The sequence below is a fragment of the Miniopterus natalensis genome, chromosome 8, assembly GCF_054644295.1.
Source record: "Miniopterus natalensis isolate mMinNat1 chromosome 8, mMinNat1.hap1, whole genome shotgun sequence".
NCBI lineage: Eukaryota > Metazoa > Chordata > Mammalia > Chiroptera > Miniopteridae > Miniopterus > Miniopterus natalensis.
The window spans coordinates 3,440,742-3,460,113 of NC_142088.1; the positions used below are offsets into that span (position 1 = coordinate 3,440,742).

The window sequence follows — 19,372 nt, forward strand, 5'->3', positions numbered from 1 at the left end:
GGGGTGAGCACGCTTGGAACTCTAGGGTTAGGTCACCTTTCCTAGCAGAGTAACACACATCCGCACCTTCACAGGACAGTCCGTGGGACGTGACCCCAGACAGAGCCTCACGGCACACGTTGCAGTAGGTGGGCCTCGCGTGGGAGCAGGCGTACCAGTTGTGCATCCCTGAGAAGTGATCCATGCTATACTGGGTTGGCTGGAAGAAGGAATAAAGGCGGAAGACAGAAGGTGATCCTCTGGCGTCCTCAGATGTGGTGACTTAAACCGGACTCTGTACAGTATCCAGGGAGGAGGGGAGGGAGGCTTATAAAGGACAGGGTCACAGTACAATAGGGCAACCATAATTTACAGGGACCACACTGAGAACGTGAGTCCAAAACTGTACGACCCTCACATGAGAGAAGCTCAGCGAGCAGAACATTCAGGGAAGGGCAATGAGAAGACTGTTTTTCTCTCTACCTCAAAGTGCTCCCTGTTCTGGACGGTCTTCAGCGCTGCGATCCAATCCTCCATCTCTTTCCTGTTGTCAGCACACAGGATGAGTTTCCTACATGGAGTGATGACCTAGAGAGAGGAGCGTATTCAACAAGTCATGAATAAAGGACACATGCTAACAATTATAAAACAGCTTAAAAACCTACTTTCACCATATATATTTTATTGAAAAATAACTTTGATTCAGATATTCAACTGAACAGAATATAAAAATGGTTATCACAAGTCACTAAAAATCAAAAACAATCTCAAACCAAAAAGACAATCAAATTTAGTTTATACATTCACCAAAAGTCAACTTAAGTGGACATTTATGAACTACTTACTCCTCAGACAGAGTAATAAGCCATAGGAAAAAATTTACAAAAGAATAGAGAACAGCAATTATTGCTCCAAAGTGCTCACAGGCTGGTGTCGTGCCCTGACTCGGTCCAGGGAGAGTCTGGTCCCAGTTACTCTAGGAGCATGGCGGGCACTTCACACTTACCACACGTAAGGGTTCTCGCGCAAGACCATTAAGACCTTTTAATACATGACAACGGAGTAACAACCAGCTACTGTGTGCAGGGCCTGAGCAACTTAACTGGAAATGAAGCCGTGGACCTGGTAATAATCAGCAACTAAAAAGTATGCCCACAATATATAAAAAGTTTTTACACATCAACAGAAGAAGTCTTTCTTATAGAAAAAGGCTATAAACCTACATTTCACAGAAAAAATGAACTGGATAACAAATAAAAAGATGTTTAACCACTCTAGTCATCAGGGAACGCAAATGAAAATAAATTGTTTTTCACCTAAAAAACTGGCAAAGCTTCACAAGATGCTAACCCAGTGTTGGCAAAGGTATGGGGGAAAAGGGTCCTCACGTACCGACAGGAGGAAAACAGGATATAAATTTTATAGAGAAGAACTGACCATGCCTATCAAAACTTTTTAAAGTCATAGCCTTTTGCTTAATTTTGTTTTATAATGACATAAAATATCTACATGGTTCCAAAGTCAAATCTACAAAATAAAGTACATTCAAGAGTCTAGCTTTGTGTCTGTCCCCTCCATCCTGGTTCCCTCCCTACCCCAAAGGTAGCCCTAAAAATAAAAACAAAACTAGGGTTTATCCTTCATGTTTAAGGTATTTGCTAATACATGTATATACTCACAATCCCTATTAAAACAATAGCACACCACAGGCACGCTTCTCCACCTCTGCCTTTCCCTCTGAGTGTGTGTCTGCGTGCGCACACATGCATATATATGTGCACGCGCGCGTGCATGTCCCGCCCATGCCTCCTCAGCAACACACTGCATCGCCCTTTTCTTTCTGTAGCTGCAGTGAGTCTGTTCAACCCACTCCCTACTGATGGATATTGTTGAAAAGCCTTCGGTGTGTCAAATGGCGCCGCAACATACAGCCTTCACACAGATCTTTTCCTACTTACCCCTGTATTGGGGGGTAAATTCCTTGAGCGATCCTGACAGAGTGAATGCATGTGCGATTTGGCTGGCTGTCGCCAAATTCCCCTCCAATTTCCCTCCAGAGGAGCTGTGCCATTCTGCACTCCCACCTGCAGTGTTAGGAAAACAGCAGCTCCCCCAGGGATTCACCAATAAAGAATGTTATTTAACTTCTGGATTGGTGCCCATCTTCCAGCTTTAATTTACATTAGAAACACCCAATTTAAATAAGGTAACCATGTTTCTGGCTCAGGAAATATAAAGATAGTGTTTTGTAACCCAGGCTGGTGTGCCTCAATGGTAGAGTGCTGGCCTACACATGGAAGGGTCATGGGTTCGATTCCCAGTGAAGGGTACATACCTGGGTTGCAGGTTCATTCCCCTGACCCTGTTTGGGGTGTGTGTGGGAGGCAATCGATGATCTCTCTCCTCCCTCCCTCCCTCTCTTTCTCTCTCTCTCTCTCCTCCCTCTCTCCCTCCTTCCCTCCCTTCCTCCCTCCACTCGCTCAAAAAAAAAAGAAAAAGAAAAAAGTCAATGGGAAAAATATCCCCAGGTGAGGGTTAACAAAAAACAACAACAAACCCAGTGTTTTGTATCTTGTCTCCGCTGAGATTCCCATGAACTACCTACAAAGTTTATCACAGAGGGGGAATGAGAACTGGGTGGCAAGTGCACGGTGCTGTGCCCTCGCTCAGGTAACCAGGGTAACTGGGATAACCAAACGCAGGGGCCGGCTGGATGCAGGAAGAGGCAAAGCTAGTGGAAGGCGAGGGAGACTGAGAGGCAGAAACAGAAGACCGCAGAAGTGAGAGCCCTCCAGAGTGAGGTGGGAGGCGGGAGCCAGTGTCTCTGATGCTTCGAGAGCACCGCAAACAGCCCACATCCCAGCACTGAACACTCATCCGCCTGCTGAGTGTCCCAAAGACCATGACAGTCCAAGGCTCCTGCTCACACAGAACTCACCCTGGGGAGACAGGCAAACAGGACACTTCAGACACTGACACGCGCCATGAGGACAGTGGGTGGTGTGAATGGGGCTGACGGGTGCTTTGGAGGGTGGTCCAGAAAGGCCAGGGGAGAGCTGGGCGACGGACAAGGGCCTTGGGTCGGTGCTTAAGGACTTTTCTTCAGTAACTATAAAATCTCAGCAAACAATTCTTCTCATTCACTCCAGGGTGAGTTTTAATACTTGAACATTTTTATCAGCATAATAAATACAGTTTCAAAAAGATAATACATTTTATTTTGCCTACCTCGGGGAATGCATTAGGAGTTATGCAGTAAGGGATTTACCAATAGGAACAATGAGATTTTTCATGTCCTGTTCTATTTTGGGTCTTGTTTCCACGATTCCCATGACAATCGGCACAAGGGGAAGTATACGCGTTACTCCAGAACTCAGCCCCATTGCCTGAGCAGGTGGAGCTTTGGGCCCCCCATCTTCCACATGCTGGAGGAAGGAGGGGGTTACTGGAATAGCTTCGTGGGCACCAGGCACCACTGGGCAGCAAGTTACAGACAGAACTGTTATGTTTAAAGATGGTGAGTTAATGGAACAAATGATGCATGATGTCATTTCCTCAATCCATGTGGTTATTTACAGGGAGTAAACACTGACCAACAGATACAGGTCTAAGAATCTGGTTTTCAGCTATTTTAAGAAACACTTGTGCCTGCTAGAAGCCTTGGATCTGCCACTGACTGACTGGGAAATGTGGGCAGTCCGTCTATCATCCCTCAAAGGGATGATAAGGCTACCTGACAGGGCTGTTAGAGACTGAATGGAACCAAATGCGGACAAAACCAAGCGCAGGGCCCCATAAACAGGGTTCAGGACATGCCCTGGGTCCGCAGCCCGGATTAGCCACGCAACCTGGAGCAGCTGCCTCCCCTCCCTGTGCCTCCAGCTGCTCATCTGAAAACTAGGGCTACCAGTGGTGAGGCCCATCGCAGGCTGCTGTGAGGTTCAGGGCAGGGACCTGGGAAGTGCTGGGAACAGCCTCACATGTATGTGCCCCCCATAGTCACTCTCAGTGCTACTTCAGGCTCTTCCCTGCAGACATCCCCGTTCTGGTGCAGGAGTCCACCTCCCAGATCATGAGAATTGTCAGAGAAGACTCTCATCCACCTAATAAAATCAGTCTCTGCCTCTCTCCGGTCCCCACTCTGCCACCTGAGACAGAATCCATGCTTCTCAGCCGCCCAAGGGCTGGGCATGATCCCATCTCCTTGGAAGCTTCTCCTCACCTGCAAATTCCCAATAGCCTTCCAACCCAGGGAAGCCCCCCAGGCACTAGTGGGCAGTCCTGCACACCCTGACACCCTGGACGAGGGTGAGACAGGTAAGGCTGGGAAGGTTTCCTTGGGATGACAGTGGGAGTCTCTCTAAGAGAAGGTCTTGGGCAGGGCTTCCTAACTCAGTCCCTTGATTTGCAGACAGAGCGGCCAGGACAGGACCCAGGAGAGAAGCAGGAGCTGGAGGAGACCTTCAGGTGATCCTCTCCTGGCTACTCAAAACGTTCACCAAAGCAAAAAGAAGGCAGGATTCAGAGGAGGCACTCTAAATAATAAGAGTGTCCCTTTGTTTGGACTGCAGCCAATACTGTAACTCCTAGAAACCAAGATGGTGCAAAAAGCTAGAACTATCCCCCAAATCAAGCCTTCACAGAGAAAAGGCTTTGAAGACCAAAAGATATTTTTCAAGCAGAGTTATAAGGTAAGAAATGGCTCACAAAACTAAATGGATTTAAATTTTAAATGCAAATTAGAGACAGGGTAATACCATGAACGTGACAGGACAAGTCAGTGGTATCCCAGACTCGGAGGGCCAGGGTCCATGGCTGGAATAAGCAGACCTGTACCAAGGGGAGGAGCGGAGGAGTACACAGAGCAAGGCGGTTACATGGAAGCCCATAAGCTCGAGAGAAAGCACACCCCAGATCTTGAAGCTGCAAGGACAAAAGAGGAAAACAGAAAGGGAGGGAAAACAAAGAAACGGTGACAGCATTTCTCACAATTCCCTGAGGCAAACTAGAGGAGCAATAAGCAGACTTAAATTCTTCCTCTTACTGGAATCCTCCTCAAGGTAAAAGAACTTAAAAATCAGTAAGAAAGCACAGCCAGTGTGGCTCAGTGGCTCAGCATCAACCCAGGAGCCAAGATGTCAGTGGTTCGATTCCCCGTGGGGGCACATGCCCAGGTTTCGGGCTTGATCCCCAGCAGGGGCGTGTAGGAGACAGCTGATTGATGTTTCTCTCTCATTGATGTTCCTATGTCTCTATTCCTCTCCTTTCCTCTCTTCTAAAAGTCAATAAAAGATATTTTTTTAAAAATCAGTAAGAAAAACAGCAGACCAACTAACAAAAAAGTGAACAAAAGACCTGAATGATTATATCACAAATGGCCAGTAAGGCCCATGGAAAGGTGCTCCACTTCAGGAGTCACCTGGGAGGTGGAAATAAAGCCCCGGCGTGTTCACCTTTCACGGTGGCTGCACTGAAAAGACAGATACCCAGGGCTGGTGAGGACGCGGAACACCTCGAACTCTTACCTGCTGGTGGGCAGGCAGCTTGGTGGAAAACGCGCAGAACGCCATCCACACACCTGACAGAAATACGAACGTGCCGTCCTTATCAAGACACAGGATCACCACCCTTCACAGGCCTGCACTACTCACACCCAACTGCCCAGGCTGTGGGGTGGACAAACTGGAACCCAGCCATACAAGGACTACTACAGAGCGACAGGAATGACCCACCACAGCCACGGCAGTGACATGAATTCTACAATGCTCACGCAAAGGAAGATAGAAATACTGATGGATACGAGAGACTGGCAGAACTATATTTTCTTAAAAGTGTTAGAAATTAAATATTAAAGTGTTAGAAATAGAGCTTAAACACATGAAAAATGCTCAGTGTTACTCACAAAATAAATGAGAACTAAAAGCATGAGATGCCTTATTTTTACTTCCCAGATAGAGATCAACAGCTTGGTAACATGCTACATTGGGAGTATGAATTAATACAACTCCTACAGAGGACACTGGGGGAAATCTAGGAAACTTTAAAATACAAATCTTTGTCTTATTAACAGTGCTTCCATAAATTTATCCTGCAAATATGTTGCATGAGAAGTAACATACAGTATATACAAGGTGTTTCATGGCAACATTCACTATAAAGACAAAAGATTAGAAATAACTCAAATACTCATAAAGATAAGACCAGTATGCCCTGGCTGGGGGGCTGAGTTGGTTGGAGCATCTTCCCGTTCACTGAACAGTCGTGGGTTTGATTCCTGGTCAGGGTACATACCCAGGTTGCAGGTTCTATCTCCAGTCAGGGTGCAAATAGGAGGCAACTGATCAGTGTCTCTCTCTTTCCCTCTCCCTTTCTTTCTCTCTAAAAGCATATCCTCGGAGGTGAGGATTTCAAAAAAAAGAAAGACCAGTGGGAGGCTAGTGCATAAATTATGGAGCATTCCTGTAGTGGAACACTACACAGCCACATAATATTCTTACATTCTTAAGTTTAGAATATATGCTAAAGACCAAAAAAAGAGCTTTAAAAGTTCTAGTTGGAATAAGAACTTTTGCTTGTAAAAAATGAACTTCCGAGAAATATATAATACCTAGATACTCCAAATGAGTCTATGACACCCAAGCCAGACAAGCATCTTCGAATGTTCTGGGAAGAATTCGCCAGAAGGTTACTAAGCCACGGGCAGTGATCACTGAGAAATTAGGAGAGGAGGTGTGCTGGAGGAATACAGGTGTGATGTTGAAATGGATGAACTACAAAGACACTAGCTGAGAGGACAGGGACAGCAACAGAGAGGGCGTCAAATGAGTGGCAGCAACCATGGTGGGGCGCTTAGCCCCTGGAGTATTTCCAGGTGTCTACAGGTATTTGCTTGTTTCATCTCCTCTACAACCTAATGAAGTAGATATCAAGGGAGGAAACTGAGGCCCACCAAGTGACCTGCCCAAAGTCCCACAGCTAATGAAGGAGGGGGCAGGGACACCAGGCAGGTTGGTTCCAGGCCTGGCTGCTGACCCCCACCCCCAGCAGCTTCTCCCCTGGATTCCCCAGAAGACTGCTATGTAAACGATGCCCGGAACATGGGGCTGAGGCAGGAAAGGAACTGGCCCTCACCGAGAGTTCTCCCAGGTTTACTCAGGACAGGCCGTTTCCTTTTTGGCAGGAATACGGCCTTGGAGGACCAGCACGAGGACTGTACAGACATGTCACTGAGTCATCTGGCCACAGCCCCTCCCACTCTGACCAGGTTTCCCAAGAGCTCCAGAGAGGCTAGAGCAGCGAGCGCTGAAGGACGCTGAGGGCAGGGCGGTCCGTGATTCACCAGCAGTGTCGTTTTGTGCAGAGAATCCTAACCACAGACTGGGTTGTGCTCATCTGTAAGTGAGACCTCAACAACAGAAGACCAAGATCACGCAAACTCTGTGGTGCTGGAGCCGTGGCCAAACCAAACCACCCCCGCAGTAGTAACAGTGAGGCCCTGAGCCCAGGATGGTCCAAAGGCCGCGCCGAGCAGGGCAGACAGGCAATCTGGACTGGGACTGGCTCAAACGCTCCCGTCAGATTTCGTGGATCCAAAAATCATAAAAGCAACCACCAGACTTCTGCTTCTTGGAAGACGATTAGACATACCTTTCCCTATTCCTCTGGCTAAGTACAACGAAATCCCTGGACATTAGATATGAAACAAATATGAGCAGACTGCAGGGCAGAGAAGAAGGCAGACAGACTAGTGGTCTTGGGGCCAAGCAATGACCCAGCGCTCAGTTCCCTAGGTTCTGTTTGCCCAGACATCCCAGATGTGGAGCTGAAGAAGCCGCAGCCAGAAACCTCAATGGACACAGGAAAAATTTAAAACCTTCCTAAAGTCTGCTCTCTCTAGCCAGGGGACCAGGAAAGGGGGCAGGCAACCAAGACAGAAATCAATAGTAGTACGGCAGCCAATCGTGATCCTACTCCTGGCCAAACACCATGGAGAACACTGGGGCTTGTGGTAACCTGGAGCTCCAGCACCCTACCGGGTGGTGTCCACAGTAGGCCACACCCCTGTGATGGTGCCAGAGGATATACTGAGGCAAATAAGCACAAGAAAAGGTATTCAACATCACTGGCCAGTAAGTAATGCTGATTAAAACTACAATGTGATATTACTATACACCTAGGTGTTTAAAATAAAAAGACCACCAAAGGCTAGCAAGGATGTGGAGAAGCTGGTTCACATTGTCAGCAAGGATGAGAAATGTCACTACCACTCTACAAACACAGTTTGGCAACTTCTTTAAAAACCAAACATGCAACTAAGAAACCACCCAGCAATTACACACCTGGGCATTTATCCCAAAGAAATGAAGACTTGCCCTGGCTGGTTTGGCTCAGTGGTTAGAGCGTCGGCCAGTGGACTGAAGGGTCCCGGGTTCAATTCCAGCCAAGGGCACATACCTAGGTTGCAGGCTCCATGCCCGTGCAGGAGGCAACCAATCGTGTCTCTCTCACATCACATCGATGTTTCTCCCTTTCTCCCTTCCACTCTCTGAAAAAAGCAATGAAAAAAAAAATCCTCGGGTGAGGAGGAAGAAAGAAAGAACAAAGAAATGAAGACTTATGTTCACACAAAAACCTGTCCATGCACATTTATAGCAGTTCTACTCATAATCACCCCAAACTAGAAACAACCCAGGTATCCTTCGGTGGCAGATGATTAAACATACTGTGGTACGATCAATCCGTGGAGCACTACTCAGTAATAAAGAGTAACTATCACACACACACACACACACACACACACACACACACACAAAACAACCGGGAGGGCCCTCCCAGAAGCTATGCTGAGTGACAAGTGCAGATCCCTAAAGGTTACATACTGTGTGATCCCATGAACACTCTCGAGATGACAAAATTACAGAAATGACAGATTAGTGGTTGCTGGGGGCTGGGGGGAGTGGGGAGGGGTGGCTGTAAAAGGAAAGCGGAGGGTCCCGGTGGAGATGGAGAAAGTCTGGATCATGACTGTGTCTATGTCAACATCCTGGTGGTGATGTTGCGCTGCAGCTCTGTAAGACGTTACCCCTGGGCCACTGGGTGAAGGACACAAAGGACCTCTGTAGTATTTCAATTCTGTGTAAGTCTACATTGCTCTCCAAATAAAAGGTTTAATTAAAAATAAGCAACCACACCCTGGCTGGGTGGCTCAGTTGGTTGGAACGTCATCTTGTGCACCAAAAATAAGTAACCGCATTCAACAAAATTTTCTAACATCTAACATGTTCAAATTGGGAAAACTGGGAGTAACTCCAGAACAATGCCATGTTTCTTAAGGATAAGGGCATCTGTGTTCTCAGCACAAATTAAAAGTGTAATCTTATCTTATTAAAGTCCCTATTTGCAGGCAGTGCAAGCTCACGAAATGTCTGACTTGCCAAGGAAACATTATGAGACACGCCTTTGGCACACAAAGAAAACCAAGTCCTCTCTGTGTGCCTATGTTCGAGTACACAGGAGGGCCATGGTGCTGTTGCCAGCTCTACATGTGGCCTGTGCAAGATGGAGTTCTGGAAATGGCAGGACTTGTTTCCACACACAACAGAGCCTGAGAAACTGGTGAAGCTGCGCTTCATGCCAGCTGTGAACCACAGTCCTGCCTCACCCAGCACTGCACTTCGAGGTGGGTGAGCCTGAGAGCCCCCTCAGCAGCAGGTACACTCCGGAAGCAATCAGAAATGCCACCAAGATAAGCTGCCTCCCCAGCTCTAGACCCACAGATCCTACTGCCCACCACACAGACCCACTGGGGGGCCTGCTGTCACACCTAGACATGTCCTCACACTGACTCCCCCCGCCCAGCTGGGAGGCCTCAGGCTCTCAGCACAAATTAAAACTCATCCTTTCTTCTCAGAAATAAATTCATTTAAACAAACAGACAAGATCCCTGCTCTAATGTAGACAGGAAATAAATAATATAAGAAATAAATTACACAGTAGGAAGGGTAGTAGCTGGTGATAAGCTTATAGAAAAAGATCAGTAAAAGGAGGCCAGGACCCAGGTAGGCCTCACTGGAAAAGGCTGGAAGGGCTGGGCAGGGGCCTGAATTAGAAGCCAGTCTGGAGAAGCAACTGGCCACAGAGCACCATGCTGGTGCCCACAGGAACATGGGCTTTTACTCTGAGTGGAATGGGAGCCATGGAGCTTTTGAGCAACAGGCTGATATCTGACGTAGGTTTAAAAACATCCATCCTGGCCCGGCCAGTGTGGCTCAGGTTGAGCATCACCCTATGAACCAACAGGTCACGGGTTTGATTCCCGGTAAGGGCACATGCCTGGGTGCAGGCTCCATCCCCAGTAGGGGGCAAGCAGGAGGCAGCCCATCGATGATTCTCTCTCATTGATGTTTCCATCTCTCTCTCCCTCTCCCTTCCTCTCTCTCTAAAATCAATAAAAACATCATTTTTTAAAAAATAAATAAAACTGAAAGCATCCATTCTAGCTACTTTATCAAAAACTGAGTGTAGGGGCCAGGAGAGAAGTCAGGAAACCCTCTGGGAGGGAGCTCAGGGATCCCATCCAGAGATGAAAGGGCAGGTGCACTCAGAACAAGGAGCGAGCACTCCACACGGAAGGCCACTTCCAGGCTCCATGGTGCTTATTCTGAAGATCTGGGGTGACATTTCTCCTGTGACAAAGCTCAGACAACGGGAACTCGACACAGAGAAAGCTTACCTGGCCTGCAGGCATTCTGTCTGGCCAGGCAGGAACTAAAGAATGTTTCTAGCGTGTGGGTGGTCATAGACCAAGCCAATGGCTTAAAAAAACCCAGCCTTCCACTTGTAGGAACTACAAGACCAAAGTCAGCCCTCTAGAGATGCACCCAATAATCTACAACTCTTTCTACTCACTTCACTTTAAATCCTTACAGTTGAACTTCCCCACACACCCTCTCATGTCACCCACCATCACCTGGAACTCTTACCTGCCGCACTCCTCTCTTTCAGAACATGGTCCAACTGCTCAAAATGGGAAGAACTGGAGTGATCCAACAAAAACAAAAAGTGAGTTTTAAAATCAACAGATGAGAGAACCCATGGACCACCAAAGCAGACCAGAAACGCCAGAGTGACGAATCAGCCCTGCGCAGGTCAGCACTGACCAGAAGAGGAGACACAGGACAGTGCTGGGACAGGACCAGGAACCTGGAAACACCATCCTAAATATAGCTCCCCGCCCTGCCGGCTTGGAAAGGTGGCTGAGAATAAGCATCTGGCACACTCGGGAATTTCTGTCACTTCCTGTTACTCACATCCTGCTGTTCAGATGCTGCCCAAAACGCTGGCCTGCCGCACACGAATCCCCACCTGGAAGCCCCCTGGGACCCAGACTATTCAAAACAGCTGGATGTGCGTCGACAACGCACTTCCTCATGGAGTGCCACACGAAACACAAAAATAGACACACGCAAACAAGCTCCTGTGCAAAAGCAGCCCCAGGAGGCAGGTCCAGACCTCCAAGCATTCAGCTCTGCCGGCTGCCCAGCCTCCAGAGAGGAGTCAAGCGTTGACTGCTGATGGGAAACCTTCCTCCCTGAATCCATACCTCACCTCCAATCTCAGGGCAGCTCTGGAGGCAAAGGGGGGAGGGGTCACCACCACCACTGCTACTGGCCTGCCCTGGGGCCCACAGCAGATGGTCAAAGCCAAGCACCCTCGCCCGACCCTGCCCACCTCCCAGCCCCGCTGAGGACACGAGCCACCAGGAATGCAGGACGCCCAGGCAGGGAGCAAAGCCAACTGGGCCAGAGGTTAAAATCACATTAATCTATCAGAAGACAGATTTTTAAAAAGGAACAAAAAGTAAAATGAAGTAAGAATAGCTAAAACCGAAACATGAAAAACACATTTGGGGTTATTCAACATTCCGTATTTCAACAGGGCTTCACTAAGCGTTGCGATGTGTTCAATGTGTGGGAAACCTCAGGGACAGATGAGCGCCACCCGGACGGGTGGTGGGGGCAGAGAGCCCCTGGGAAGGGCGCCACCACAGGAAGGGCACCAGGTGTGAGGCGGTGCCCCAGAGGCATCTCCCCAAAAGCAGGTGGAAAATAGGAAGCCAGCACAAAGAAGGCAAGACACAAACAAAATCTAGCATGTTCCCAACAGCAAAACACCAGAAATAACCTAAATCTCCAAAACTGGGGAGTGGTGAAATAAACAAACTACGGCTTGATCATACAACGGAATACCTTACAGCCAATTGTGAAAAGTATGATGAGACTGCATACTTATGGGCACAGATGTTCACAATATGGCAAGTTTAAAAAGCAGGTTACATTAAAGAAGTTATATGCATACAAGCATAACCCATGGAAATAGTCAATAACAGGGTGAAGGCCTGGGGAGGGGGTGGGAGTGAGATGGACGGGGTCAATTGGGGGGTAAAATGGGACACCTGTAATATTTTCAACAATAAAGATAAATTAAAAAAAAAAAAAAAAAAGTAGGTTACAAATTAGTACGTGTATCACTGATCTTTTTTAACCTCGGCACTACTGACATTTGGAGCCAATTAATTCTTTGTTGTTCCCCACAACACTGTAAAATGCTGAGCAGCAACACTGGACATACCCTCCCCACCCCGCCCCAAGTTCTCACAACCCAAACTGTCTCCGACTGCCAAAGCCCGCTGTGGGCTGAGCTCACTCCCCATCCTCTCGTCTCACCCACATTTGAGAGCCACGGGTCTCCATGATGGTGTTTATATCTAGGATCTCAGTGATAAGGCCTGTGAGTGTTTTTTGTTTGTTTGGGTTATGGTACTTACTTATCCATAATGAACATGTTATTTGTATTAAAAAGTTAATAAAAAGCTATCTTAGTACTGGTAAAACATTACAAGTGTTTTTGCAGTAAAGCAGAGATTTTCAACCTTTCTCATCTCATGCACACATAAACTAATTACTAAAATCTTGTGGCAGACCAAAAAATATACTATTTTTTTTTTTGCCAATCTGACAAAAAATATATAATTTTGATTCATTTATACCAGACGGCTATTGTTGTGTTGGCTGTTGTCATTTTCATATTTGACAATCTAAGGGAAAAGAGGTCAGTGCCCCTGAAGAAATAGGCAGGTACTTCATGTTTTAAAAATTCTCACAGCATACCTGTTGAAAATCATAGCTGTAAGGTAATGTGGCAAATCCTCACATTCTATAAAAGGACACAACAAAAAAACAAGTCTCATGGGGAAGGAGGAGCTGGTACAGACCACTCAAAACCTGTGCAGCCCGGCCAGCATGGCTCAGCAGTTGCGCACCGACCTATGATCCAGGAGATCACGATTCGATTCCCAGTCAGGGCACATGCCCGGGTTGCAGGCTTGATCCCCAGTGGGGGGCGTGCAGGAGGAAGCCGTTCAATGACTCTCTTTATCACTGATGTTTCTATCTCTCTCTCTCCTTCTCCCTTCCTCTCTCTGAAATCAATAAGGACATATACAAAAATTTTAAAAACCTATGCAACTTTGAAACCAAGCATTAACAAACAGCAGCAATCCTAATGAAAATACTAGTACATAAGGAAATGCTACAGTAAATATAGAAATTTACTTCTTAAAAAAGTTGAAGGACCCTGAAGGATGAGAGTTGATGCAGCTGAGTTATGGAGTTATGTGCAAAATGCACAAAGATCTAAGGCACAACAAGCAATAGCAAGGCAGAGCCTGAAGGCAGTGAGCCCAGGGCTGAGCTTCGCCTTGGCACTGGCTAGTGACCGCAGCTGGGTCAGTGCACTTTTTGTTAGAGACACACACCAGCCAAAAGGAATAACTGCATCTCCCTCTGGGCTACTGCAGAGGGATCAATGAGCTCCAAGTCATTAGCTCAAACTAATACTATCCCAGTGACCATGAAATCCAATTCAATGTACCCCAGCAGTGGGTCATGGGGATGGAGAGGGGGCAGAAAGGCTCTGGCAATCTTAAATCCAGCCATCACCATGCTGTCATAATGTATCCCTTTTTCTCTAGGATGGTTTCATGGTAAATCTGCTTACACCCAAGTGCATCTACAGTAATGTTATAGTAACAAGTATGGGGGGCAGGGGAGGGGTTCATAAGCAACCTCTGCAGCCCAAGGTCGGCCAAGCACTGTACTGACCACTGAAGGTCAAGTTGATTAAGCCATAAGATATCCCAGGGCAAAGTGGCCCAAGGTAAGAATGGTGGTATCTGCTGACTCACCAGGTGGCCACCCCTGGGACGAGTCTCCTGCATGCCTTCGTTGATGAGCTAGAAACACCACTGACTAGCTACCAGGCAGCAGCTACATAGCCAGAAAACTGACAGCCAACAAAGGGGGAAACAAGGGTTACAAAGAATGTAGGAAGGGCATATTTATGTTACAGTGCTGCCTACAAAGGATGGGGGCGGGCAGGCTCATTTAAACAGAAACTGGCCCGGCCGGCATGGCTCAGGGATTGAGCATCGACCTAGGATCCAGGAGACTGGGGTTCGATTCCCGGTCAGGGCACATGCCCGGGTTGGGGGTTTGATCCCCCGTCCTGGAGGGTAGAGAAGGCAGCCAATCAATGTTTCTCTCTCACATCACGTTTCTCTCTCTCCCTCTCCCTTCCTCTAAGCATGTCCTCGGGTGATGATTAAAAAAAAAGCCTACACCTAACATGATGCTTAACACTGAAAAGCTGAATTGTTTCTTGCTAAGACTGGAAGAAAGGAGCGAACTACTGCTTTACTATTTCTATTCAACACTGTGCTGGCAGCCCTGGCAATGAGGCAAGATGACGATATAAAAGGCACCTGGGTCAGAGGAAGTATAGCTGTCCCTTCTTGTAGATGCTATCACTATCTATATAGAAATTTCTGGGGAATCTACAAAACAACTACTAGAACTAATAAGTTATTTTCCATGGTTACAAAAATCCATTATATTCTTATATATTTGCAGTAAACACCTGGAAAATAATTTTTTAAATTTCATTTAATAGAAACAAAATCAAACTAATATGAATGAACCCAACAAAAGACATTAAAGGTATCTACACTGAAAACTACAAAACTTTCTGAGAGAAGTTTTTAAAAAGCTGAATAAATACAGAGATATATCATGTTCATAGGAAAACTCAATGTTATTAAGATATCAATTCTCCACAAACTGATTTATAGATTCAATGCAATCTCAATCAAGATCTCAGGAGGGCTTTTTTTCTGTAGAAACTGACAAGTTAATTTTAAAGGTCACATGAAATGGAAAGGACTTAGAATAACCAAAGCAAATTTAAGAAAGAACAAAGTCAAAGGAGAGATAAAGAAGAAAAAAAAGAAAAAAGTTAGAGGACTTGCCCTGTGTGATTTCGGCACTTACTGTAAAATTACAGTAGTCAAGAAAGTGTGGTACTAGGGGAAATGTAGACATATAACATATAGGTCAATGGAACAGAAGAGAAAGTCTGGAAATAGACTCACAAATATATGGTCAACTGACCTGGGTCAAAGGCATCAAGGGAATTCAATGGGGAATGGGGAAAGGAAAGTTTCTTCAACAAATGCTGTTGGAAAAATTGAACATCATATGGAAAAAATGAGTATCAACTCTTACCTCACATTACACACAAAAATTAACTGTACATCAATCACAATCCTAACTGTAAAACCTAAAACTAAAAACTTCTAGAAGAAGCTGAGGTAGAAAAGGTTTCTTGAATAGAACACAAGAAGTATGAACCATAAAGAAAAAAACTGATAAATCCACTTTCACCAAAAAGGAAGACTGTTCATCTGAAGGTGCCATTTAAGAAAAGGCAAGCCCCAGGCTGGGAAAAGCATTCACAACACACACATCATACAACGGACTTACATCCAGAATGTGTGAGGAACTCTTACACTCAGTAATGAGACAGACAATTCGATCGAAAAATGGGCCAATGATTCTACCATACACTTCACAAAAGACAGACGAATGGCCAATAAGCACATGAAAAGATGTTGACATCGTTTGTCATCGTGGAAAGGGCGATGAAATAAAAACCACTGTGAGATACCACCACAGTCTACTAGGGCACGTGAAACAGGGCTGCACCAAGTGCTGGTGAGGGTGGGGAGCAACTGGAACTTGTGCACTGCAGCTGGGAATGTTAAGTTCAAAGCACTTGGGGAAACAGTTGAGCAGTTTCTTAAAAAGTTAAACACCTACTGCATGACCCAGCAATTCTGCTACTAGGTATTTACCCAAGGGAAGTGAAAACACACATCCACACACAGACTTGCATATGAATCTTCATTGCAGCTTTATCTGCAATAGCTCTACACTAGCAACAGCTCGAATGCCCAACAGGTAAATGGATCAACAAATTGTGGAAAAGGAACGTATTATTGATACACCCGACAAGGAAAATTTCAAAATCATTATGCTGAGCCAAAGCAGCCAGGCATTTTTCTTAAAAGGACATACTATCATTATTCAAGTAACATAGAATTCTAAAAAATGCAAATTAATCTACAAAAAGAGAGATGTTTGCTGGGGGGGGGAGGTGCAGAGAGGGATCACAAGGAAACGTTCAGGGGATTGAACGTTTGTTATCCTGACTGCAGTAAGTTTCAATAGGGTGTGGTGTGGGTGTGTGACCTCAGCAAGCTGTACACTTTAAATAGTGCAGTTCACTGTACAGCAATTATCCTCAACTAAGTTATAAAAATATTTTTAACGTTTACATATCTTAGTGCACTGTAATATCCTTTGAAAGACAGGGTGAGCCTTTCTCTAAATGACTAAAGGGACCATATAATTTATCATCCAAGCCAGAAAACTTCTGCAGGTCAAAGTGGGTGCTAAGAATCATTAACAGGTGTTAACTCATCTACAATAGGTCGTGTGAACTGGAAGTGCCCTGGACACACCAACACTATGGCTCTGGGAACAACAAATACCCAATCTATTCCTGGGTATGATTAGGTACTTCTTAATAAAGCAAACCATAAAGTTCATTCCTCAGAGGGCGGAGCCAGAGCTGACAACGGCCTCCAGGACCAGCTACACCTGGGCCCTTGTTTTCCAGACAAGGAAGTGGTCCTGGTTTTCAGTGTCAGGGGCAGGACAGACGCCAGGGCTCTGCCTCAAGGTCAGTGTCCCTTCAGCCCTTCCACAGATGGGGTGGAGACCACCCCACTCCCACTTTCCAAATGTCTAATACTCTGACCCATCATCTTCAGACCTCTGCAGCCCATGAAGGCTGCAGAAAAGACGGCCTGACACTAACCAGCTTTCCTAATACACGTGCACGGAAGGAGGTGAGCCTGGGAGCAGCCACAGAATTGCCTTCTCTGAGCGCCTCCACACTGGGCTGAGGTCTTGAGGCTTAGCTAAACATCCTGTACAGATCTAGTACAGCTCCTACAGTCCTCCCCCGTCTGGGGAAAAAAAAAGGCGTGGGGTGCGGGAGGAATCGCATGTTTTATCTGAGTTCACATTTCAAACCAGGTGCTTCAGCTGTGGAGGGAAGGGATTACTGAGTAAATAATAGTACAGCCTCCCTACCACAGAGCAGGGGATTATCTTAACTTGATAAACTGTTTCAAGGAAATAAAAAGATCTCACCACTCTATATACTCTGAAATATCAGCTCATTCTGGTACAGAATGACACCATTTTCCCAACTTTCAAGGAAAAAAACAAACAGGACTTGGCTCAACCACATTCCTGGTGCATTTATCAAAGAAAACTGGGTAAAAAATGACAAATTATTCATTTCCTAGACACCCAAAGAAAAAACTTTAATCAAATCTATGTACTTTCTTCACTGTTTCTTTTCTCAAAGAATTCTTTGCTTTACAAAAGTACAACAGTCAAACTACAATTTCTCAACTGTCCATTTTTTGAGGTTTTGGTTTCCTCTATCATTTGTAAATAAATTAGAAGTATGAATAATTAACACACATGCATGCATACACACACATATCACACACACACACACACACACACACACACCCAATAGTATTGTGAAAATAGCTTGGATTTCACAAATTTCCCTACTTGATAATAACACACAGCCCAGACAAGTCACAGTGTCTTCTCCCATCCCCAACTCTGAATCCACTTAACAAACACCATGATTGGTTCCACTGCTCACCAGCCAGGCTATCAGCAGAAGACAGTGTCCTCTCTCTCGGCCTGCCTGGAACAACTGTAAGAACCTAATCCCAAGTGCTCACGTGGAGTCCCAGGCTCTTCAGACCATCTGTGCCACAGAGCCAGGTGCTGCTTCAGCAAAACCCCACACTTAGCAAACACACGGCCACCAACTGGGCTCAATGCCTGCTTCTTCCTGCTTCTTGAAACTGAGAACAGAGTGGATTATAAAGCCTGGACTTCACTGGGTTAACTTCCTCCTGCAGCTGCCCCTCCAGCCCTGATCCACTGTCCAAGGTGTGTTTTAACAATCACAGTGTTTGATTCACTAAGTACATACTACGTGCTGGGTGCTTGCCCCACCATCATGGGCAAGGCAGCACTGCCCCCATGTGCCAAGGGGAGGGTGGAGCCACAGGTGTTAAGGACTGAGATCCATAGCTGACAGCTGGCACAGCCAGGACGTGAGGCCAGGTCCTCCTGGAGCCCTGCACCTGACCAGGAACCAGGTGGGCTCGCTCATGGCAGGCAGCCTAGGCGGCAGGTGCTGCTCCTAACAGGGAGCTTCCCTTCTGGCAGGGCTTCTGGCCTACGAGGACTTACGAGGCAGTCCAACCCATGAGTCTGCCTCTCCCCATCCCAGATCCAGACTGGGAGTCACAGAAATTGGTAAGAGTTTTTCCATGCAAGGAAACTTGCCAATTATATATATAGCTTTTCCTCTCTCCAAGCCAAAGTGACTGGCGCAGGGGCTCTGTCCAGGAAGTATCTGAGCTCCAAACAAGCTGGAAGGGAAAACTGATGTTGAAATCTGGGCAAAGGTCACGGTTCCTCACCACAGGAGCAGCCTGACCACCCCACAGGCTGACATCTGCTGGAAACGGCTGAGAAACTCAGGTCCACGGTTTCACCCCATGCAGGCCGACTAAGGAACTTTCATCCATTCAACAAACATGAGTGCCAAGTAGGCAACATTTAAAACAGTAGAAATATTATTTACACTGTTACATAGCTTCCTTTTTATTTAGAGTAATAAAAACAGGAAAAAATACAATGAAAAGGAAAACCAAATACAATTAAAAATGTAAGATAAACAAAGGCGCCTTATATTTTTAACCACACTTGGTTTCTTCATATTTCATTTCTCCTGCTTTTAGTAGTACAGCCTAGGGAACTCTTTAGGATAGCAACCCTTTCCGGGTATCTACTCTGCACCTGCAGAGGCTGATTTTTAACACTGTCTAGAA

At 46.2% G+C, this 19,372-nt stretch overlaps 1 protein-coding gene across 2 annotated transcripts in view; it reads right to left on the reverse strand.

Moving 5' to 3' along the window:
• The window catches only part of DGKD (diacylglycerol kinase delta), an 82,641-nt gene that overhangs the window by 27,588 nt on the left and 35,681 nt on the right, over nt 1-19,372 (reverse strand). For both annotated transcript variants that reach the window (XM_087819508.1, XM_087819507.1), the window contains exons 4-5: nt 463-567; nt 67-199 (exon numbers count right to left, since the gene is read on the reverse strand). In XM_087819508.1, the coding sequence (XP_087675634.1) occupies nt 67-199; nt 463-567 (238 nt within the window). The remainder of the gene's footprint in view (nt 1-66; nt 200-462; nt 568-19,372) is intronic.